At 43.9% G+C, this 25,282-nt stretch overlaps 1 protein-coding gene across 3 annotated transcripts in view; it reads left to right on the plus strand.

Annotated features, from left to right (window-relative positions):
• LOC106675000 (uncharacterized) overlaps positions 1 to 24,518 on the plus strand; it is a 62,468-nt gene extending 37,950 nt beyond the window's left edge. For all 3 annotated transcript variants that reach the window (XM_076883680.1, XM_076883679.1, XM_076883681.1), the window contains one exon: positions 15,226 to 24,518. In XM_076883680.1, the coding sequence (XP_076739795.1) occupies positions 15,257 to 15,391 (135 nt within the window). In that variant the 5' untranslated portion in view covers positions 15,226 to 15,256 and the 3' untranslated portion in view covers positions 15,392 to 24,518. The remainder of the gene's footprint in view (positions 1 to 15,225) is intronic.
• The last annotated feature ends 764 nt before the right edge of the window (positions 24,519 to 25,282 follow it).

The following is a 25,282-nucleotide window of genomic DNA, read 5'->3' on the forward strand; positions in this document are numbered from 1 at the left end:
ATTATTGCGCTGCTTTCCTCATCTCCTTCCTTGTTCCTGCTCTTGCTCTTTTCTGCCCTCATTTCCTCCTTTATCATAGTCTCCCTCCTCTTACTCTTCGCCTCCTCCCATCAGACTCCAGCCTCTCCTCTCTAGCATTCCCCAGAGATGAACCAATGTGTGCAAGCTGTTGCAGCAGGAGCAGTACAGGTGTAGATAAAGCTATCGTGGTGGGGATGTGCTTGTCGTTTTTTGCACGCGCATACACACACACACACCTTGTAGGCACTGCAGGTGCTGCATCAAGATAAATGAGCCGTCATTAGCCAATCAGGTCAGCTGGTGGGAGGGCGATGGAATACCGAGAAACGAGATCAGCTAGTGGAGGTCAAGCCTCTGACAGGAGGGATGTGTGTATTTATGTGTGTGTGTGCTGCATGGTGAAAGTGAGAAGGAGGATTCCCTGATTAGATGTGAGCAAAGTTTTCTTCTCCTCCTGCTTTTTACTGCTCAAACTTCCCCTTCCTTCCTCTGTTACTGTCTCCCCCAACCCTCCCTCTCCCCACCAGCACTGCTCTGGGAAAGTTGAGCGTTGCTGAAGATTGTTGCACTGCAATTTGACGGCCTAATTGGTATCTGCGGCCGGTTGTTTATCTCTTCATGGTGACTCGGTGCAGTGAAGGAGACAGCGATTGAGGAGGAATTTAAAAGCATTTCAAAAGTCTTGTTTGCACCTCTGAATTTCTGCTGGAGGGAGAAGCTGATGTCATATTGTGTCTTCAAGCTCCAGGGGAAAGCCTAACTAGTTAGAGAGAAAGTCAGACTCACATATATTTTCATTAGAGCACCGTGATCTATGAGCGTGCATGTGCATGTATATGTTTGCCCTCCTAACATTTACTCTGGGGCTAATACAAATGGATTTATGCATAACGTGCTCATTCTCACAGCTAATGTGCTGCTGGGATGGAGGAAGGTAAATGATAAACCCCATGGAAAAAACCCTCTAATCTCACTTATTCTCTCCCTCTCTCTATGAATGTGTGTGTGTGTGTGTGTGTGTGTGTGTGTGTGTGTGTGTGTGTGTGTGTGTGTGTGTGTGTGTGTGTGTACGTACATGTATAAAGGGCTTTCAGGATGGCCGCTAGCTTTCTTTGATCACTAATCCTTTCTCTGGCCTGACTTTCTGTCCCTCGTTCTTTTTTTCCTCTGCCCATCTCTCCGCTCTCCTCTCATCTCCTCTCCCGCGCTCACCTTGCTTACAGGCGGCTATCTAGGACAGGGTGCCCTCTCTCTGTCTGTTTCTGACTCAGGGTAGTTCTCCTTTTTCCCTTCACCGCTGCTTTACTATTCTCTGATTTCTCAAGCATTAAAGATGCACTCCTTTCTTTTCTTCTTAAAGCACAATACATTCTGTTTATTTAGAGTTTCTGGTCCACGGCATCATTCCTCCTGTGCTTGCTGGGTATGGTGCAATGCTTTTCCTAGCACACCTCTGAGCATAAAGTGCAGCGCAGAGCAGGTGTTTCAATGGAAAATCAAGTGCACCAAAAATGTGTGTGAGTGTTAATATGAAGCACATTTTGCTAGCTTAGTGTGAGTATTTTTATCTGTTTGGCTTATCCTACAAAGATCAGTGGAAATAAGGATCAAAATTATTTTAACCAATACAAACTGATGGAATAATATAAAAGTACAAGAAGATGAAGAAGAAAAATACAGGAAATGTTCAAATAATAACAGAAACACAGTGCACTGCAGGGTTAACAGCTACACAATTAGCCCTTAGAAGTATTATGAAATGAGAAAATTAGTGTTTTGCAGTTGTTGCCTGGGCTCTGGGAACTTTAGTAATATTATCACTATTGAAAGGTTAAAACGAGACATCCAAATACAGGCAAACAGGTTTGGTGCGTTCAAGATTAGCTTGCTACGTGCTACAAATATGAGCAAACACATTCGATGTCTGAGATCAATAGAAAGACTGCAAAAACGCCACTGTTGAGTATGGAGTAAAAATTGCATTTTCTCAGGTCAGGCCACACATCTTAATAATTTTTTGAACAAAACTACATATTTTAGTTACTCTGTTGTAAGCTAACGTCATAAGCTAATTTGCTAAGACCTTAAGTTTAGCATTTTTTGCTCTATAGAAAACTAAAGACAGGACTGGATTTGGTCCTGTTTCCTTTCAGGTCATTGCTCTAAGAAGAGATACCTTTTTGGATAAATGGTGAATTAAGGTTTTAACCAATATATATGAACTGTGAGTACTGAAAGGACAGTTTTAACACAGTTTTGGCCTGGCAAAATAAAAGTGCCCTCTTTCATTTCTCTCCATTCATTTTCCTTATACTGAGATCACTGTGACCTTTCTGTCCTCTTTTTTTCTTGCGTTCTCTCTCACTCGCTGTCTTTCTCCTTGCTCTCAGTTTCAGGTAATCTGTCCAACCAGCTGAGGCGAGAAATCTCTTGACTGCAGCGCACACAAGCAGTCTCTCTCTGTCCCTGTTGCTCTCTCTGCCTCTTGCTCTCTCTCTCACAGTTCACAGCTCATCTAAAGCTCCTGCCAATGCTCACGTCATTATTATTCACCATGTTCATAACTTTACCGAGGAGCCCTGTGGTCGGCCAGACAGTTGTAGTGCTACCGAGACCTCGTAATCTCACTGCTCTCTGCGCGGGCCTTGTTAAGCCTTATTCTCCACTGGGAACCTGGAGGTTATAATTATCCTACCTTGAGCGGTCCGGGAGCATCTCGATTGCTCTCTGTAGTTCTGGTGTCGCTCCAAGAAAAAGGCAACAGAGACTTCTACAGAAGGCAAGTGATAGCACAGAAGCACCAGCACTGGGGACGCTAAGCTCTAAATTGTGCTGTTGGTGAGTGCTGTTTCGACACCATCTCTTACAAGAACAACAGGACACGTCCGACCACACTTAGCTTTGACAGTAGGCGTATTTTCTATTAATGTTTTGTTGCTCCATGGGTCATGCTAAATATGTACTCTCCACTTTCTGGGAATCGAGGAGTTGAACAAAGCAGCGTGAAAATTGTATAAATATACCGAAAAAACGTCTTCTTTCTTTTGTTTGATTTTCTTAAGCTCAGTTGTTCTCTTGGTCTCTCCAGTTGTTTTGGGGAGCTAACACGCTATCGCCTGAATAACAGTGTTTATTAGAACCACAAATTCATGTGTTGTAGTTCTGCAGATGGGATAACTCCCACGCACGGACACATGGAGACTTTCTCTGTTTACCATCAGCAGGTCCCACTCCTGGGAGAAACAAATTCCCTTCTTGAACACCAAAACAATGAGCACAGGAACAACACCAGTTTCCCCGGGTACGTCGCGTCTAGATAAGACCCTAATGTCGGTCAGCCTCTACCTCTAGCCACCTCTTCCATTTGAGAAGCCTGCTTTCTAGAATCATGGCAAACTGACAGACTGAAATCACTTGCAATTATCCTCAAAGTAATCTGGCATTACATTTTACCTTTTTAGTTTCAATAAAAATCACCGTATCCTTTTTTAGATAGGATAGTTGAGTCAGATGTCCCCAAATAGCTGTTAGCTATTTCCTTTTCATCACACTTTAAAACAAATGTTTAAAATGACTCATGTATAAAACATTTTTTGGGCTAACCACCATGATGTACTGTTTGCAAAGTAGTTTTGAAACTTGTCATTTCCCCAGACCTCTACAATGGTGGTGCAGTGCAAAGTTGACGTAGCGCGAAGGTAGCCGCAATAATGGAAAAGACGGCAGGTTGAAGTAAGCGATCCTTTACGTGCCAGAATATATAACCTGGTTAGTATGAAACGTTGGCGTGTTTTACTGTTTTTGGATCGTTTTTGATCTCTTGATTCAAACATAGACTTAAGGCACTTCCAATGTAGAAGTTCCTTAAACCTGCTTTCTTTCTTGTGTCCAACAAGATGGTTGAAAAGGAACTAAACCTGTTGTGTCGAAAACAGATCTTGAGCTGCCTTGCTCCATGACCTCAGTAAACACTTTCCTGAGTTTATTGTCTTGGTTGGTAGTTTCAAGTCTTACCAGGTTACCAAATGCATTATGGCAGCAATTCCCAAAGTCAAGAGTGCTGTGGCCCACTTAAAAGTCCCATGGGGCCCATCCGAGCTTCACTGTAATCAAAATACAAGAGAAAGTGATGTGTTTCCTTGAAGATTTTATTTTTAAAAACATTAATCGCTAATGCTACATAGTCATATTGCAAAGTGTCAAGGCCAGTCTGTGACCCACCTGCCACTGGGACACAAACTTCAATACAAAAGCAAAAAATTATTAGCTTTTATTCACTTTTTAATGAATAAATACATTTATATAAATTAGCGCTATTAGCATTAATCTCGTTAAAATGACGTTAACACCATAATCGCATTAACGCAGCAAATCTTGATTTATCGCGGCTCGCCCCGTGTGTGGGGCTGGACGTCACTAATGCGTTAACGAGCTAACCGCGCTAATGCGTTGATGTGGTACAGCCCCACGTACGGGGCGATCCGCGATAACTCGCTAACAGAGATTTGCCACGTTAATGCGATTATGGTGTTAACATCATTTTAACGAGATTAACGCTAACAGCACTAATATAAATATGTAAGTGAATTTCTGTTGTTACTGCGGCCCACGTGCAGTAGCTTCAAGGGCCACCAAGGGGCCCCGGCCCACACTCTGGGAATCGCTGCATCATGGTTCTCATTTTTTTAAATCGTAGTCCCCTGTTTGTCAAAATGGACGATGAAGCAAGACACACTTTAGGCCTCATAGCTAGAAAAGTTACTACTGTATGAACATACAGTGTGTCAGTGAGTCCACCCTCGAACTGTCGGCATAGTTTGCAGAGGTTATTCCGTGTGACTTGTAAAACAGATATTTTATGATTCTCAATTCAGAAGTGTAAACTTATCCTGTAGAAATGATGGATAGGTGGAGGAGCAGGTGAAGCAGTAGGATGGGTTTTGGTGTGTATCAGGAGGCAAAGATGTGTGTGTGGAGGGATTGAGGGTGAAACACAAAGCAGTGGCCTGTGGAGAAGAAAGAGAGCTCCTCTGTGTTTAGAAGTCAATAGGCTCTTTGTTCACTGATCCTGGGACACAGTTAGCCATGAGACACACTGACACTTCATACACACCATAATGTACCTGCGGACACACACATGCAATTTAAATACCTAAGCCCGAAAAGGCATTCCTCCATTTTCAAAGTAGCTGCTTTCCAGGTTTTAATCTGTCTACATACATATGCCACCCTTTATCGCTCAGCCCTCAGCTTTGGTGTCTTTATGTTGAAACTACAGAGAAAACCATTACCTTGACTTTTTCTTTCACTTATCTGGGAGGGGGGATGCGGGGAGGGGTCAGTGGGTTTTTCTTCTTTTTTTTAACGAAAACTGGACAGAGGACATTTTGTGTGAGAACAAGAGAAAGAGGGTTGGGAAACAGAGAAGGGGGCAGGGCTGCAGGTACAGGTAAAAGCTTTGTGCAGGTACCAGAACCGAATACGTGAATTCAGATGGAAAAGAGAGCAGGAGGCGCTCTGTATGTTGGAGTCAGTCGCACAAAATGGCAGGAATTGGTTCTTCTGTGGCTTCACGGTGACCTGGAAAAGTGCATAATTGTAAGTATACATAAAAAATCTTCAGGTATTTCTCTAATTTTGTGTTATCTCTTGAGCTGTAAAAGAGGAACTCGTGACTTTCAGGAGCTATATTGTGTTTCTTCCTAGTTGTGCAACCGCGACTCATTTCGGGCAAATATTCAGAAACAAGAAGATGTTTCCTTTTAAATGAAGTCTCGCGCATTCAGTTTGGCATTGCATTTTTTCTGTTATAGCTATTTGGTTTTTATGAAAAGGGGATAAGGACATTGATCTAATTACACTTAACCTTAGATGGGTTGCCTGTGACCCGGTGAACCCCAAGAGGTTAATAATGTGTAAAACTTTCGATGAAACGAGTGCTGTGGAATTCAGGGTTTTTTGGCCATTGCCGAGTAGAGCTTCTGGTTCTTGCACCAGTGAGAGCAGGTAAGGCGCTTGATGGGAAATGTTCTGGATGGGAGGTTTCTCGGTGGCTACTTATTTTCCATGAGAAGAAGTCAGGCACGTGTCAGCACGAATCACGCTCACACACAAGGTTCCTGCTTTGTATGTATGTGTGTATGTGTCCGAAGGCAGGCCCGATATAAATAATGGATAAAGGTCTAATAAGTTTTCTGTGTTATGTCTCTGGGCTGTTGACCATTGGGATCAGCATTACGATTCCGTCACTCAAACTGTGGCACAACACTCGGCTTATCTGTGTTTTACGCACACAAATGCACACACACGTCCACGCCAACACTCCCACACGTCTGCGTACGCGCTCGCAAACACTGATCGCCTTATCTCATTGTCCAAACAAGAAGATAACAAATAAACCACATTGTCTGTTTCCACAGAGGATCTCGATAAGACACAAATCAGCTTACGCACACAGACAAACGGACATACGCGTAAATATCTACAAACAGCGCACACAAGGAAGCGGTGCGAGTTTTCACAGGGAATGACGGTGGTAAAAAAAACGGATTAAAACAAGGATGGATGACTTTGACATTAATCCCACCTGTTTCAAACTCTTTCTGAGTGACCCTTTTGCTCCATTTTCAAGCCCTGATACCTTTATCTCTCATTTCTTCTTATCTTTCCGGCACGTCTTTGCAGCCCTCTGACTTTCCTATTCCCATGCCTGTTGATACAGCAGGCTGCTGAAAAAAGAGGGGATTCCCCTTCAGTCTGAAAAGTAGCTCTTTGTTCACCAAACAAGGTACCACATACTTTAGATGTGATTGAGGTTATTAGCTGAATGAGTATATACTATTCTGCTGATCGCAGTAGTAAATATCAGAGAAATAATCTGACACTGATCTTTTCCAAGCACTTTTTTTTTGGCACATTAGCTACTTTTTCACATATACAAGACTACAGCTAACAGCAAGTTAGCATGGCTTAGCATAAAAAAACGTACATCACAAAAACTGATACCTCTGAAACTCTGAAGGGTTCCAAAGATTTAATGCAATCCTTTTTTGTCCTTTTATGTCAAGGCAGGTGTAAATAATTATTCTATTATGTATTCAGGTATCCTCATTCATTCGTATTCAGTGAGGCCCATCTCATAAGTACCTTCTTCTGCATCCCCTGACTGAACTGCAGCCAAGGCCTGGCTCAATAGATCGGCTTCAGCTGTATTTCTGCCATACAGCAGGTACCATAAAAACTGTGGGAACAGGCACTAGTTGGAAACAGCGCCATAAAAAATGGTTGCACACACTAAACGTCATGTATAGAGAAATTATGCAGTTGAGTTGGATAATCTGAAAGAATTCATAAAAAAATAACAGTCAACTTACCAAAGCTGCTCAAAGACAGACCGAGCTGTGAGCAGAACTGAAGGTGAGAGAGAGTTTCAGCTATAAAGGCTGTGCTCGTGACGCTTGTGCCACAGCTCGTGATGCTGGCGGTAGAGCAGGTCACATACCAGTTAGATCAGCGGCCCCCAACCTTTTTTGCGCCACAAGCCGATTTAATGTCAGACAATATTTTCGCTGTGTAACACGTTGTGTAACTTTATTAGCAGCGTCCGCCTGAAATGCGGCAACAACATTGAAAGTAACATCCTCCTCTCTGCCCCTTAATGCTCTCTGGTCACTGTGGTAACGCGTAAATATTTCTTTCAAAATAAGACGCACAACTACAACACGGGAAAAGACCCAGGGAAACCGAGTTAACGATAAAAACCCTGAAAACCATAAATTTCACACCTGAGTCTCAAGTCTCGCGGCCTGGTACCAAACGACTCACGGACCAGTACCGGTCGCCCGGGGGTTGGGGACCGCTGAGTTAGATCAATTATCAGATGGTGGGACATCTGGTGGTTCGACCCCTGGCTGCTCCAATCTGCATGCCAATGTGTCCTTGAGCAAGATGATACTGAACCCCAAGTTGCTCTCACATCCAAGTGTTAATGTTACACAGAAAGCAGTTAGGCATAGAAAAAGGTTCTTGTATGAATGAATGAATGAGGCGGTTTGTTTGAAGTGCTGTAAGTGCTCAAGTAGAGTAGAAAAGCACTATATAAGAAGCAGTCTATTTACCATATAGGACGACTATTAAATCTGAATTTAAAACATTCGCCTGAATGTAGGGCTGCCACGATTAGTCGACTAGTCACGATTACGTCGACTATCGAAATCGTCGACGACTGATTTAATAGTCGACGCATCGTTTGAAGCTTTGTAAGATCACAAAAAACGCAGGGATAAGTAGTAGGATTTAAGAGTGTAATAACGGACTGAAACAGAAGATGGCAGCACTGCACGTACAAGGATGCCAGCTGCCGTTAAACCCTGAAGAAGAAGAAGCTGTGTCCCAGAATTCATAGCGCAGCCCAGCTCAGTTTCCAACAATGGCGGCAGCTAGTAAGTTTTAATATTACTCTTATTATTCTTTCTGGGTCACAAAATAAACGTTTAGCATATTGTCAGGCTTGAATGTAGCTGTGTAAACCTCAAATATCTGCTCAGTTTATCAAGACACCACATATTTTCAAAAGCGCTCCGACGTTTTCGGAGACGTCTGTTACCCACTAGCTCGATAGCTAGCCGGGGGCAAGGCTCACTAGAGCCGTGAGAACACCGGACTCCCGGCAAATCGTTTTCAAACCCACCGCCGTCTTTCGCTACTCAGGTTAAACATGATATATAAGTCACTTAGATAACTTAAAAATTTTATTGTTTGGCTTTTTTTTAGTATTTTATTTGTTCCTGAGTAAATCGGTTTGGCTGAGATTAAAGTTATAGTTTTTACACAGCTGAATAAACTCAAGCAGACAGCTGATTATCAGAAGTGTGAGATGCTCGAGAATATACTCCGGTGTCCCATTATATTTTAGATAGCAAGGAGTTTATTAAACTTAACCGAAACAATCTGCAAATTTCATTAAAATTTAATAAACTATCATCTTGTCTTTATTTTTAGTTAGCACCTTAAACACTTACAGCTGTAAGCTAATGATAGTTATATAAGAGCAGATGCTGCTGGTGCAATAAGCTGTACGTTTTACGTCCAATGGATGCACGATCTGATTAGTCGACTATTAAAATAATCGTTTGTGGCAGCCCTACCTGAATGAGATTGTGAGAAACAAAGAATAATAAAATTTTTGAAGATTAATAAATAAATTGCATTTTGTGGAAGACAACCATTTCAGCGCCTGGGACACCTCATGACATCCAAAAATACTAATATATGAAACCTTCTTACTAACCTTCTCATCATCTGCTGTAAGCCAGACCCTGACTTGTTCTCCCAGCATCTGGTATTGTTCCTGGTCAGCCTTTACAAGCAACACTAAATATCTCTGTTAACTTCAAAAGTTACTTCTAGTTAGAGCTGACTAAGCCAACGAACTATTTAGTTGTAGGGATACTTGGGCATATTACTGCCTTGTAATCAATAATTTACGAGTGAAACTTTTATCAGAGCGTTAAATAATTCAAATTCATCGCCGATCTACTTTTTTCACTAACAAAAGCTTACGCTCTAACCCTTGTTTGTTTCCCACGACGGCTGGTTCATGCACAGTGCCATGCTGTACTTTATGTGCATATTTGTGGACGCACGTGGGCTATTTTTTTATGCTACCCTCCCTCTCCCTTGCTCTCTGTTAACGTTGACTCATCCATTTTCAGCCAGTTAATAATTCAGAGGGTCTGCAGGCTGTATTTTCATCTATCTCATCTCTACACTTGCCTGTGAAAGAACCTCTAGAAATTACGCATCGCCAAACAAGACGGTGACTCCGATGGCTGGCAGCGTGGCTGGAGATAGAGAGAGAGACGGCGAGCCGGATGAGTGGGAGAAGAAGAAGAAGCAAAAGGAAAACAGGGGAGAGTGAGTGGAGAAGGCCAGGAGTGGGGGATTGGAGGATACATGGGAGACAAGAAGGATACGCAGTGGAGATGGGTGTCTCAGCACTGCTGTAAATCCTCTGCAGGGCCTTGTAAGCTGTCAGACAAGCTGAGGGTGTTAAAGGCATGTAGTGAGAGAGCTGCACACACAGACACACACACACTGCGCGTGCATCATTGTGTGGAAAGAAAAGTTTACTCTTGCTACCAGCGTGATGGCTCGCTGCTGTGTTTTATGGCTTTCTATTCCTATGTGATTTTCTCTGGCATGTCACATAGGGTCTAAAGCCATTGGGTACAGAGTGGGAGATCTGCAGACAAGGATTAGATGGATATATGGGATGGCAGTAAAGGGATAAAAGAAGAGCTCATGGAGGTTTAATAGTATATAGTACACACAAATGCATGCGCGCACACACACACACACACTGGATATGGCCCGAGGCGTTTTTGTCTCTGCTCTCAGGCAGCCCAGAGCCCAGCTCAGCTAATTGCCCCCATATGAGACAGGTTGAATCAATCCTTAAACCACACACACACTCAAGCACACGCGTGAATGCAGACACTTCATGTTCCATCTGTGCTTGTGTTTTTGTCACCCACTCACTCCCTCTTGCACAGCGCGCACACACACACACACGCACTCCCCAGCCAGGCCTGCTGGTGCTGCTGACTCAGGTTGGTATTTAATGAAGCTCTTAGTTTCACCTCGCGTCTCCTAATCTCAGAGCTCATTTGTGATTGGCTGCTCGAACACTGGCGAAAAATGTTAACGCTTGGAGTTTAGTGAGCCTTAAGACATGCGTGTGTATGTGTGTGTGTGCGTCTGTCTGTCCATCTGTTTGCGTGAGAGGGAGCCAGAGATGGAGACAGAGTTGCGCAGGGAGAGAGTAACTGAAGCGCAGACATGGAGAAATGTTGAAAAATATGAGAAGTGTAGCAGTAAAATGAGTTTTTCTCCTTGCTGAGTGACAGCGCTCAATAGACTGTGTGTGTGTGTGTGTGTGTGTGTGTGTGTGTGTGTGTGTGTGTGTGTGTGTGTGTGTGTGTGTGTGTGTGTGTGTGTGTGTGTGTGTAATGACCTACTGACTGAACCCCTGTAACTTTATCTACATGGAGTTTTTTCTTGCTTAATGGGCTGAACATGGTTTTCCGTTGGCGGTGTGTTGGCAGATCGTAGGGAGCTTTGGACCGTCTACCTGCAGGGAGCGTCTGTTACCAGATGGAGGCAATGTCCTAAGTATGTGTTAAACTGGTCTCTGGGCTACTGTTGCATGTGCTGCTGTTGGTCGCTCAGCCAGCCGTGGAGAAGAGCAAAGTCCTAACATTCAAAAAACTGAATGTCTGTCAAAAACCGCTGTCTGTGCTTTTCAAACTCTGGTTTTGATCTCATTCCTGATGAATTCCATGCACGAGAGCACGTTTGTGTAGACTGAAAATCTCTCTCTGTAGGCAAATACCTATGCAAATATACAGCAGCAGCATAAAACAAGTATAAGGCACTGCAAATATGTGGAGACAACCACATGCAGATATCTACACAGTCACACACGCTGCCTATTGTGATTTACTGAAATAACATCACTTGCACATCTGTACACCTTTACCATATAAGTGACGATAAATCTCAAAAGATTAAGAAGTTAATCAGTGTTTTTGCAGGTAAGATCATTTAGTTTTGGTCACACAGGAACTTCCATCAGTTGATTGGCTGTATCTCTTTCGTTTTGTAGAGTGAGTGTTCGCAGACTACAGCCAGTGCCGACCCCTAACCTCAACCCCTACCACTTGACAAGAAAAAAAGGCTCTTGTATGCTTAAAAAAAGAGGGTGATTTTTGTTAGTCTCTCGTCTTTCATCCATAATATCAGAGTCATGGCTGGTACACTGGACAAATTTACGACATTTATTTTTTTTGAACCAAGCTCGATTTTTGTTTGGATCCAAATAAACAGATCTGACCAGTCAGACCACTCGTAGCTTAAAATAAACCAGTCGTGAATATAAAATGATATGGAAATGGTTAAATATCTTTTAGATCAAATATTACCTTAGACACACAGCTGCTCCGGGTCAGTCAGCTCTCTGATATTATTTCGCTGCCTCCTCAGATGGGGTCCCAACTCTGCCAACAAGAGTTCAACCTGCCCCACTGATATCCTGAAATATGTATGAAAGTGCTCGTGATACAGCTTCATCTCCTGGATGAATCCATGAAACTCTCTCTGTTGCTGCTCCCTTGTCTCAAGAATGGGATGGGTTAGGAATCTGTTTCTTCCTCATCTTATTTGGAAACATTGGGACCATCTCATCATCTCTTGATGCCGTCTTAAATTTTTTTCTACGCTGCGTTTTTTGTTGTTGTTGTTGTTGTTTTTTAAAGACAGATTTTCCACACACAAACATTGATAAATACTACAGGTTTTAAATGTAACCTCAACAAAAATGTGACTACAAAAAATTAACACAAACATAAAGGATCACTTTGATATTCTACGGTCAACTCAAGGTGCTTTATATTGTAAGGTAAAGAACCTACAATAATACAAAGAAAACCCCAACAATAAGAAGACCCTCTATGAACAAGCACCTTGGCGACAGTGGGAAGGAAAAACTCCCATATAACAGGAAGTAACCAGGCATAGGGAGGGACGCCCATCTGCCACAACCAGTTGGGGTTGAGGGGAGGAAAACCGAGTCAGAACATACATATACGTTCCATAATAACTAATGATAAATACAGAGTAGTGTATAAAGACATAAATGGCACATTACAAACACTGAAAGTGTTAAAGTGTACATTATCTTGTGAAACCCTCATTTGAACGTTCGGGCCTAAAGCTTACACCAGCTGACACTCGCTAAGAGGCGGCGTGCACCCTCAACAAATCAGCAGTCCATCCGCAAAGATATGTGTCAGTTTGTATCAGGTGGTTTTGAAACAGATTCACCAACATCAGTGTTTATGAACCAACGCACCTGCTTATTGGGACATAGACTTGCTGTGTTTTAAAATACTCTAGGGTTGGGCACCTTGCCCTCACAGTAGCCTAGCTATTGCTGATTGATTTTTGGCAGCCTTAATGAAAAAAGATGAAGTTCTAGACTACCACCAGAAAAAAACACACCAAATGTAGTCAGCAAGAGCTGCCAAATAGATCAATAAACACATACATACAAAAAAATAACCCAATTTGAAAAAATAACCCAAGTTTCTATGCATAAAAGATACCTAGAAGAATGAAATGACAATAATTATCCCCGTGTTTATTACTGGCTTCGACGAAGGTGTAAAAAAATATAATATGATCAAAACTGTAAATTTTGGTTGAAATAACTAACCTGAACAGTGAGTCAGTGAAAACAACTTTAATGAACATGGTTCAGAAATTGTCAAGTACAGCTGCAGCAAATTTGATGCACCAGCCATAGTTACTGAGTAAGTGATGGCCTTTGGTGAATATGCAGTGCTTGACAGGAGTTTTGATCAGCTGTTCCTGGTCCCAGTTCAAGGACAGGGAGAACATCAACAACAATCTTCTACTTTTCTATTCCAGTGTGAATGCACACAGTAGGAAAACAGTATTTCTGTGGGAGTTAAACAGTAAATACAGGCCAATGTAACACATGTTCTCCATGTGAGCGGGACCTTTCAAATGCCCATTCTTTGCCCTGATCTAAGTTATCATCAGTTATGAACCTGACACTAACCCTAATCCTTACTGTTTGCCATCATGTCATTTTTTAAAAAAAATGTTCTTCCAAGTGTTTGCTTGTCAGACTCATGACACTGACCAGCATCATCTTCCCAATGGTTTCTTTATTAATGGCAACACACCGTCTCCTCAAAACAGGAGACCAAACTGAGATCGCCTTCCTTTTCCTTCAGTTGTATGAGGGTAATGAGTTGCCAGGGTTTTTTTTAAACTTACTGATATAGTGGATGCCAACTGAATGTTGCGTTCTCTCCACTGAAAGCCTGTCCAAGGTTCACACTTGTTTTACATTCACTCATTAGCTCAGTCCTGACTCCAGTGTCTTAGAGAGAAGCAGAAAAGCACTCTTTCTATATCCCCTCATTGCCAAGACTTCAGAGAACAATTAAAAGAACACAAACATGTGTAGGGTTAGTGTCAGACATCACTGGTGACGCCCTGGACCACACACGGCCTGATTTAGAAGTGGAAAAATACTTTTGGGACTAGCATCTTATTCTGCTCAGTAATGTGGTAGCTGTAGCGACTTCTATTTAAAATTAACTGTACGTTAATGTTGGTAAGTATTTTCACTGTAGAGATTTCATGTATTGAAATAGAAAGATTGTCAGTGATGAACCTGTATGCCATCATATCAATATTTTATAGGAGCACCTAATTTTATACATTTAAAAAAATGTTCTTCCAAAAGTTAACAGGCAGAGAACAAAGAACTGTAAAACTCATGTTTTTTAATTGGAGATAAAGTATCTGAATTTCGGGAATGGGACCATGCCTCCAAACACGCTCCTTCCGGTTCCCATCTATATATGTTCCCCAGTTCAGAATCAGAATCAGAATACTTTATTAATCCCGAAGGAAATTAGGCTTCTACAAGCTGTTCCTTCTCATTTACGTGTCCCACCCTCCCTCCACCTTTCAGTTCTTTAACTTCTTCACTTCTATTTAGTACATTGGGATCTGCCGGGTCTGGGAGCCACCGCCAGCCCCCTTCGAGGCCTTCCCCAAACCGCAGCTCAATTCACGTCCAAGCCATTCACCTTTATCTACTAAAATGCTGTCAAACCTAAAATGAGGATGTGGGCCCAGCGAGTGAAAATGCTTTTTGATTAGGGTCAGGTTCAAAGATAGAGTTGGGATTGTTTCCGATGATAACTTTGACCTCTGAGGGTTAAGAGCTTACAGGTCTGTGCAGAGCCTTTAGATTCATGTTGATTACAGTGAAATTTAATTTAGTTGGGGAGGCTCTCCCCATTTGTGTTCCAAGCATAAAAAGGATGCTAATCACTGAAGCATTTATTGTTTTAGATGGTACCTCTGCTTAAAGAGTCCACTGCACATAAAGAAATGGCCACTAGCTTAATCTTTGCTAAGTTCCATCCAGAAAACTGGCTTTGCCTGAAACGTGCATGAAAGGGAAGCAGCTTCTTCTATTGCAGATATCCATGTTTGTTCCAAGCAAAAGTCCTTATCATGAGCACTAGATGAAAGAGGACTGTTTTAATGCTTTACCTATTCTTCTCTCTCTCCCCCTCTTCCCTCTGTGTCCATTCACAGGTTCACGTAGATGCGGTGCATCAGATAGGACATGCCCTTCACCTGCGCCTGCTTCTGTGGCCTTAATGGCTTCTGCCGCAGACGGAGGAAGAAGAAAAGTGATCAAGTGGAGGATGAGGAGTGTGAAGAGGTAGAGCAATGGAGGGATCAGGAGACACAGGTGTGACAGCATTGCTGTCAGCCCAGCTGTCTTCGCCTTTTCTGTGGGATTTATCCCTAATGGACCGAAATGTGTGGCCTGGGTTATCACTGCTCAGGACAGCCTCCACTGTCTGGTATGCTGCCTGGCGACATTATAACAGAGATGGTAAAGGGGGTTCAACGAGCACAGGCTTTTATTTAAAGTTAAAAAAAGAAAAGAAAGAAAAGGTGGTTTCGAATCAGGTACTGTATTTTTCCCAGAGTATCGGTGACTAACACTTCTTCTTTTGTACTTTTTAACCTGGCTAAACTCAACAAGCACAAGGCTGTCTTGAGCCACGCTCTTCAAGTTGAAAATAAAAGCCTGCGAACTCCTCGCTCATGCCCATTACACATCCCTGCAGCACTCTCATTTCTCCTTTGGCAGCTGACTGAGAACTTTGCTTTTGCTGATGTGATTCCAAAAAAAGAGAAAAAAATCGTATCTGTTTGATTAATTTCTTGCCATAGCTGGCGTTCCTCACAAGGTGCGAAGAGGCGATGGACTCTAGAAATCCATTATTTTTCTGAGTCGCACTCCTCACCGCTCCTCCGCGGGGGCTGAATTAGAGCCAAAGCTCGACTGAGCTCTGCACCTCCTCACCTACCTGCTTATGTCAGATCAACTTAGTGAAAACTTCAGCTGAGTGAGAAAGTGTGCAGTAATTTCCAGAGTCACCCATGGAGGTCCGGAGCCCATCTCGGCTTTTCACGCTGCGCTGGGCTCCATCTAAAGCCAAGCAGCTGTCCAATCAGCAGCTTAGCTGGAGTGTGAAGATAGGAGTCAGGGGTCAGAGTGAGCAGCGGAGTTTGGGAGAAGTCCTTCCGCTTACGGCGTAGCATCTCTGTCTCATTAACAGGCAGACGAGTAATTACAAACACACGCACACATGGATGCAGACCCATCAATTAATGTCCCCCATTGGGAGAGGAGTGTCTGTCCGTAAATGCCGTTGCGGTGCTCTTCCAGCTGTCACCTGTTTGAGTGTAGGACTCTGCGAGTGTTGTGTGTGTGTCTGTGCTTCTTCTTGGCTGCAACAATAGCTTTTCAAAGCTGAAACAAGTGGTTAAGATATCTGTTCAGCCACTACAGTACAGCCTTTCCAGAATGCACATGGAGACACAAAGACAAAAGACACACACACACACAGGTCTCATTAGCATGTGTGATTATGCATGGCACGTCCAGTCAGGCAGTGGAGATGTAATTAACCTTTTCCAGCAGGAAACAGATGCCTGGATGTCACACACAAACACACATGCTATGGCACACATACACACACACTGACACACACACACGTCTGCTGTCAGGGAAACAAAGCCAACGTCATGGTGTCACGGAAACAAAGCCCCAAAAGCGCCGCCTGGCACTCTGTGATAATCCCCTCACGCATATTTACATTCAGGGCTTAGAATACGCCTCAGTGCCGCCGTCTCCACCCCCTGCTGCACGCTGTTTCGCCCCCCTCCCCAACTTCTTCGCTGCCATCCTCTCTCCCCTCTCCGATCTACCTTCGGGCCTTCCACCTCATTCGCCCGAAGTCCTCCTGCTATCTCTCCCTCTGCTCCATCTTTCACTCGTCGTGTCCCGAAACTCTCTCCTTGCTCGGATTCATCTGTTTATTATCGGTGGATAGTACATGGCCTTGCATGGCAGCTCCCATAGATTAGCCCCCACCCGTCTCTCTTTCTCTGTCTGCGAATATCAGGGATTCCTTCAGGCGGGCAAAAAGCTGCTTTACGACAGATTAATGAACGGCCCTGATTGTGTCTGTTGGTGTGTGTCTACGCCTGCATGGAATAGATTGTCTGTTTACTCATTCTCCTGCTACAAGCGGCGAAATGAGACAAAGCTAAAGCCATTTCACAGTGTAGAGCACCTATTATGATTCACTGTGTTACGACGCAGCCCTAATGAGAAAGAGAGAGAATGAGAGGAGGGACGATAGCGGAGGAAGAGAGAGAAAGACGGTAATGAGAGCACGAGCTGGATGCGTGTGTGTGTGGAGGGGGGGCTAATGCTAGACAGAGCAGTCATGCTAATTGGCTACAGTGGATAACTTTCTGAGGTGGGGCATGAGAGTGTGTGCGTGTGGGGGGGAGGCAGCGAAAAGAACAGCCTGATCTGTCGGCGTTGCACTCGTTTAACTCCCTCCATTTCACCTCTTTAATGAGAGGAATATTCGCTCCAGTAATGGAGAAAGACTTTAAATTGGTAACGATTTGTTGCTCACACACACACGCATGCACAGAGGTGGTACGATGTGGTGGTGGGGCAAGTGAGGATGGGGTGGGGGTAGGGCTGGAGGGTGAATTGGCACTGGCAACGGTGTGTGTGTGTGTGTGCGAGCATGTTCTCCCTCAAGCACCACAACCCCTTTATGGATCATGGCAATTTTCGGGGATTGTAACTCAAGGACAAACAGCTAAAAATAGAGGGGTGGTGCATGACTCCTGCGAGAGCGGCGAGGGGGAGGGCGGGTTGTGGGAGGTGGTGAGCGCGCGGGGACGGCGAAAACGAGTCCTGTCGCATTAGATTTGGGTCAGAAACGAGGGAAGAGCCGGCGAAGCGGAGAGTGTTACAGACGGCTGGAAGATTCATCACTTGCTGCTCCCTGTACGTCTCACGCGTCTCCTTCAACACCTTGCTGCCCCTCCTCTCTGCTCCCACACATCATGCACACACCTGCAGGAGATGGAGAGGGGAGGGCGCCGGGAACAAGGACGCCCAGAGAAAGGGTGAGAAATTGGTGAGAAAAGACGGTAAACCACCGGAAAGACAAAGATGTAATATCAGGGCAGAAAAGGCAAATTTGAAATGTGGCAAAAAAAAGAGAGTGAACTTCAGTTAGGTTAGATATAATATTAATATATGTCATCCGATTCAAAGGCCCTTTGCTGCATAATGAGGTCATACATAAATTCAAATGGTGGATGATACTAGTAGGGAATGAACTCTAATGAAAGGGACTTACTTCTGAATTGCATCAGAAGCTCTGTTCCCCCAGCTTAAAGGAGAAGCTTCACACAGTAGGCTTATTTGCTCCTGTGTCAAAATGGCTAATCTTCTGTCTGCACGTTTAATTGTTAGCAAAAAGAAAAGGGCAGACTGAAGTCTTTACACGAAAGTGTCATTTCCCAAATGTCGGACTTCTGCTTTATTCTGAAGGGGAGCGAGTTAATCTCTACCTAACCCCATGTAACCCAACGATAGTTCCCTGTGAATTTAAAATGAGACTTCTGAACCACATTATTTAAGTTCCATTTGAAAACACGAATCACCAAAAATCGATCGCCCCAAAGATATTTTCATTGTTGGGCATTTGGATACAACCCAAGATTTGTCTTAGTTGGTTTGCGACTACTTACAAATCATGAGTAGGTGCAGTGTCACGTATATACTGTATATATATATATTGCAGATATAGTCCAAACATATGTGTCCGCATTTCCAGCAGCTTAAGGAAATGACATGATGTTGCAGATGTTACAGGGGTTTGTGGTGGGGTTAGCTGTACAGCATGATTATTATAGCAGGGTTAGCAAACTCAACCACAGACTTTATATAAAAGATGGATATCACCAATTTGACTCTGTATTTGAAACCTCAGATTAAATTATTCATAGAGACCAAAACATTCTTTTCACTATCCCAGGCTGTAAATGTGCTAATTTCATGGCAAAAATTGGCCATGAAAATATGTCTGTAGTTACTGACTTACCCTCAAGTGGCCAATATAGGAACTGCAATTTCTGCACCACAGGTTGACCGTTGTAGTAGAAGTTCTTATTCTGGTTCAGACAAGTCATGATCAACACGAGCTGATGGATCAAATCTATTTGCAAGTGATGTATAAATCAAAGAAGACCTTTGTAGACCCCAGACAAATGACAGTATTGCTGGCACTAACATAAAGTTGTGTGGTATTCAGGGAAAACCAGTGAAGCTAGCTCGCATGGTTGCACCACAGTTGCAAGCTGTTCAGTCAGATGGGTGTTCTAGTAGCCTGGTATTGTAGATGAATGCATTATACCTGCAATATGCCACAATTTGATTCTGGCCACCAGCCTATGTGTCACTGTCAAATAAAAGGCAAAATTCCAAAAGAATAATCTCAATAAAAAATTACGCAGTAAGCGTGCACATACACTTAGGTGGCAGACCCGATCTTTCTGTGCAAACATCCCCACATGCAGATAGACACACACATCACACACGCACATATACCCTACCATTCATCACACTGTTGTCCCACCATTGCTTCTGCTTCTCTCACCCACATCTGTTGTGTTGTTCCTAATGAAGAGAAAAGTGATGGTCCCACTAAGGCTAATTAGGAGAAATGAGATGCGCAGTGATGATAGACTGGTGATAGTCAAGAGGGAAGTGCTAACGCCGGCCGATTAGAGCTCCCACCGGCTCTGGAGTATCAGAGGAGTGGAGCGGGAAAAATGGGGGATAAAAACAAGCAGTGGAAGGAGAAGGAGGGAGAGATATATAGCGTAATTGAGACTGTAATGGGTTTTGTCAGGAGCACCTGTCAGGGTCAAGTTAAAATGGCTTCGGTGAGAGAGGAAGAGAGGGATGAGAGGATGGGAGAGCGGAGAAGGGGCCAATTGGAGTCAGGATCCTGGTGAGGAGAGGCCCTCGTCCATGCCAACCTCACCTGATTGCCAATTTGTGCCAGTCTTCAGGCATCAAACACAATATGAGCCACAGTGAGACACACAAACACCTCTGATTGGAGAGTGGTAACCAGCTAAAAGCACCCATGCACACTCAATCACACAGACGGGCGCAAACTCACACTGACAGCCCACCTACGCCTGTTGATTGGGCACATCTAGCCCCTTAACAAGGTGTCCACGGTGCAGACCCAGGCGTGTGATTGAAAGATAAAACTGTCGCCATTAAATATCTAATTCTCCCCCACGTCTCCATGAAAATAAGGCGCGGTGCTGATTAGATTGCAGCCTGCTGTGCCAACCTCAGGTCTGCGCCTTGGTCATTACCAGCCCCCCCAACTCCACCAGGCCCAACCAGTCCTTGAGTTGCCAACCACACATGTGCTCCTCGTGATAGAAGAGCAATTCTGACACCCTCGAGCTGAGGTCGATGCCTGAGGAGTTATGAAATTAAGTTGAGTAAAAATGTATTTATAAATCACTACTAAAGCTGCACCTGGCAATTTAGCATGCTGCCAGACCCAAATGGCTGCACTGCATAACTGAAAATGTAAGACTTTACAGAAAAATTCTGTTAGGGTGGCGTCAGTGACTGCCTGACTCATGGGCCAGGGTAGTGGAGGTGCTGTAGAGGACGAGATCCATCATCCTGGGGATAAAGTCCTCGCTGCTGCTGTTTATGGATTTGCTTTTTCAATTTTTTTTTCAACATTTTTTGTACTAGCAAACATTTTGACGCTGCATGCCACATTTGAAGTGAAAGGTGGAGACTATGCCTGGTGCCTCAGTCAGATATATCGCCTCTCAGTGACATCATACAGAGCCAAGAGCAGAAAAACCTGTCTCAAACCTAGTGCTCAGAGAAGTGTGAATCTTGACCTTTGGCTGTCTGCATTTAAAACGTCTAAGAACAGAAAATAAGTGAAACGTAGTCTTCTTTAAGAGTCTGAGGTGACAACCTGTTTGTTATTAGATAGAATGTAACCTTCCACCAGGTTCCTGAAACTCCTGAGTGGCTTATTAATAGATGTGCTGCACTGTTTTTAAAATGTAGTATTTGCAAATATACTTGTTTTTTCAAATCCTCAAATTAGAAATTCATTCATTTCCCAGCAGTGTTATAGTTTGTTCACAGTTGCTGAAAAATTTCCATAAATATTCAGTGATGGTTTGGAGAAAATGTTGTGTTGGGTAAATTAACACCACAAAGAATCGTCCAAAAATCACAACAAAGAATTTTTTTTTTAAATCATGAAAACAGAAATATGGCTTTCACCACACAGAGATGTTAACATTTGTGAATACTATTTACAGATAATAGATGTGAATTTGAGCTTAGGAAGAAGTGGAGGAAGCCATGCAAGATAGCGGACCCTGCGTCGCGGGATATAAACCGCTAGGAAGAAGAAGATGTGAATTTGAGCTAAAGGGTAATTGACAAAAGGCAGAGTAAAGAAAAGAAGCAGAAAATGATAAGGCCTACAATTCCCATCATGCAACTCAAGAGAAATAGCAGATAAAAGTCCCTAAAGAGCCCCAGTAAATATAGCTGAGTTCATACATTGAGAGATGTGATAAGTAATTACGAAAAAGAAAATATGTATAATTAAAGAAATGCGGGGTGGGTAAAATGCGAGGGCTTTGACTCCTGACATTAGAGTTTCTGGCTACGGCCCTGGTGCTCATCTACACAAACTCCATAATTGTCCTTTTGTGCTGCATGATTTGCCTTAAACATAAACCAACAGCCCGATTTTTTTGTACTAACTTTTTTAGTTTGTTGATTGTAAGCTGGAGTAAAATCCTCAAGGTCCGCTTGCTATATTTTGCAAGTACAAATACAGCATCAAAGCGTCAGGAAAATGAACTCTTTGGACTCTTCTCCCTTGTGTATCTCCTCAGCCTTCACCGCTAACTGGAGAAATGAAAAAATATCTTCAAGCAGAGGCTTTCGGTGTATTTACTCTTCCTCACAAATTAGCAAGATACTCCGCCACTTCAGTTGCCTTATTTTTCGACCGGGTGGGGGTGAGGGTGGCGGGAGGCTCCATTTATTGGAACATTTGCTGCTAACGCTGGAGATGTGAGATTATTTTGTATACTTCACTGCACCAGGAGCTTCACTGGGGAGCTCACTTTGCAGAATATAACCTGGTTCACTGGCACAATTTAGGCTTCGGAGCAGTTTAGCTTAATGGTCTTTAAGTGTCAGAATTTAGTAAGGGTAATGAGAAATTTTCTTTAAAGAGCAGCCTCAGCAGCAGCCCTGCCAACAAAATATCAAATTGATGTCTATTTGAGATGCTGGAAACACCCCAGGGCCTTCAGTTTTAGTGGGCTGAAGGTTAAAGGAGATGCACAGCGAGATGGTCGCTTTTTCCCACCATCACTTTTAACGGACTCTTCCATAAGTCTCCACAACTGATTCAGTCGCTTCAGGCTGTCTGCTCTCTTACACGTGCCATTTTCCACACATCCCCTGTTTTATACTTTTGTGTTATTGAGCTGTGTTTTCAAGCGTACAGAGGAAAACTTTTCTAATTGGCAGGCGGAGGAGGTGGGGGGGCTGTAAATAAGGTCAGGCATCCCACATATCTGATGCCAAATCACCATCATCAATGGGAGATAAATCAATCCCTCGCTGCTTTTTCCTCTTCATCCCGCCCCGCCTCCCATTCTCTCTCAAACTCCCTCTCTCCTTCGCGCACATAAGCACTCCCACCGAGGCCAATCGATACCGGAGCGGGTATTGAGCAGTGGCTGTGGTCCAAATGAGAGTTTGATTTCTCGTGGGGGGTGTTAGCCCCTGTAACCATGGTGTTGAGTCCCCATCGGGGACCTCTTCGCCAAACGCTCGTTGATGAAGTGCGTGTGAGAGCAGCGAGCGTGCGCTTTAAACACCTTTTGATTTAGCTGCGCTCGAGAACAATACTTTTCATTAGCGGCTGATAGCATTCATTAAGAGCAATTCAGCATGGCCGCTAATGAGCTGATCTGCTCTTGAACACTTCATCCTCCTTGAAAAACAATCAAGCGCGAGAGAAACTTGCCCTGACTGGAAAACCAGAGTTCATCACAGCTCCAAATCAGTGACGAATAGCCGGTTGATTCTTTGCTTGGGAAGCTCTAGCTTTGAGCTCCTGACTGCAAATCCACCCGTTGGAGCCTATTCATTTACTAATCTGGCGATACAGTTTGTCTAAACTGACACAAAGCCTGTGCCTTCAGTCCAGTACGCGGCCAGAGCAATCGCAGAATCCGTCCGTCAGCCGCTTCTTTGCCCGCGGGAGCCTCAGTTGTCTTTGACAGGAATTCGTTTGTAGCACCTTACAAATTCTTTCACCCCCGTCAGATTTCTCTGCCCTCTGTCTCCTAACAACACGTGGAGCAGCCTGTTTGTCTGAGGGTGAGCAATGCTATCTGCTTCTTTCTTATATTATTCATATCCCAGTGCCTTTGCAGCGGAAAAACAAGCAAGGCAGAGAGAGGAGAGAAAAGATGGGGAAGGGACCTTTGACAGAGCAGCTCTGATGAAGAGCGCGACATAGTGAGATACATAAACATGAGGTCAGAGAGTGCTGCGGCGAGAGACGGAGGAGGGAGGAAAAAAGCCGAGAGAACGAACGAGTACAAGGGAAAAGCAGCTGAGAGGCAGCGCACAGCTTCAGAAAGGTTGTCCGTCATTGACGGAAATCCACCAATCAATGCTTTGGCACAACACACACATTAACCTGTGATGAAGGGTGTGTGTGTGTGTGTGATGGAGGAGAGAGTGTGCTACTGGTTTGAAATGCAGAACACGTCAAGAGTCCTAGGGAGCTCCTTTTGCAGCAAAGCCTCATTAAAGAGACACTTGCCTTAAAGCAAGGATATACTGCCAGACCACACACACACACACACACACGCAGGCAGACTCACTCAGGCTAACAGAAAGGGACACACACGCAGGAGCAGCTCCGGACAAAATCGAACCCGAGCGCAGAGATAAATGTAGACGGGTAAATGCGGCGCTCTAATCCCTTTCCCCATTTCCTCTCCTTGTTCTCCATTTGAATAAAGTTTCATTTAACACCCCCCACCCCCCACCCAACAATCTCACACTAATATTATATTCATGTATATTTGATTGTGTCAACTCTGTGGAGAATGGCTACGCTGTATCTTGTGTGCCTTTTTAAAAATGCATCGATGAATAAATAATGTCTGTATTCGCTGATTGAAAAAGCCATATTGCCAGGAAGCCATGATGAAATGATAATGTAATATCTGTCCCTGTGCCGAATAAAGTCAAGCCATCCCTGCACCCCCTCTTTTTTTCTTAATTCTCTCAGTAAATGAAACCTGAAGCTCTGCAACTGCACCTTACACTGCCTGATGACATTCTGCTGTATGGTTTGCACTGCTGCACTAAGTGTGTTTTAATAAAGACGAAGCTTCTTTCTGTACGTCTGAACGCTGTGTGCTTGTTTCCAGATATTAATAAAGAGAAGCCTGCCATTTGCAGTCCACCCCACCCCCACCCCTCTGAGCGTCTCCCCCTGCTAATTGACAGTGATAGCAGAGACTCGTCTCCTGGGCTGATGTTGGGAGCCTAATAAAGATGCATTACCCACCTCCCATCTTCACATCCTCCCCCACCTCCTCCTCCTCCTGCTATCCCCACGCAAGCTGATTAAACTGATAAACTGTGCCAAAAAAGAGCCAGAGATGGGGATGTAAATAATGAAACAGCAGCGAGTAAAAGGAAGAGTCAGTAGGGGAGGTGAGAGCAGAGACGAGCCAGAGAGAGCAACCCCATTAGGAGCAGCTCCATGTCTAATGAATAAAATGCAAAGTTTGATATTGCCTGCTTAATTTCACAAATTCTTAATTGGTATGACATTTTAAGTTAAAGGCTCTGGCCTCTCAGCGACCTCTGAGGTGTCAGACTGTAAATAAACCACACACACGCACAAACTCTCTCACGTAAACTCGACAGGCAGCCGCTGCTGCTTGTGGCTTTGATATTCTCTCATTAGCATAGCAACAGCAAGATGACCATCCGCAAGGGATACAGTAACCCAGGCAACCAGAGCTGGCCGGTCCAACTATGGGAACCAGAGGCACGAACAGAGCTCTCCTCCCAGTCCTCACAGTAATGCTTCAGTACTCACGGCTCTGAGCAAACGAATTTGCGCCCCAAGGGTGTAGC

Source organism: Maylandia zebra, linkage group LG5, assembly GCF_041146795.1.
Source record: "Maylandia zebra isolate NMK-2024a linkage group LG5, Mzebra_GT3a, whole genome shotgun sequence".
NCBI classification, from domain to species: Eukaryota; Metazoa; Chordata; class Actinopteri; order Cichliformes; family Cichlidae; genus Maylandia; species Maylandia zebra.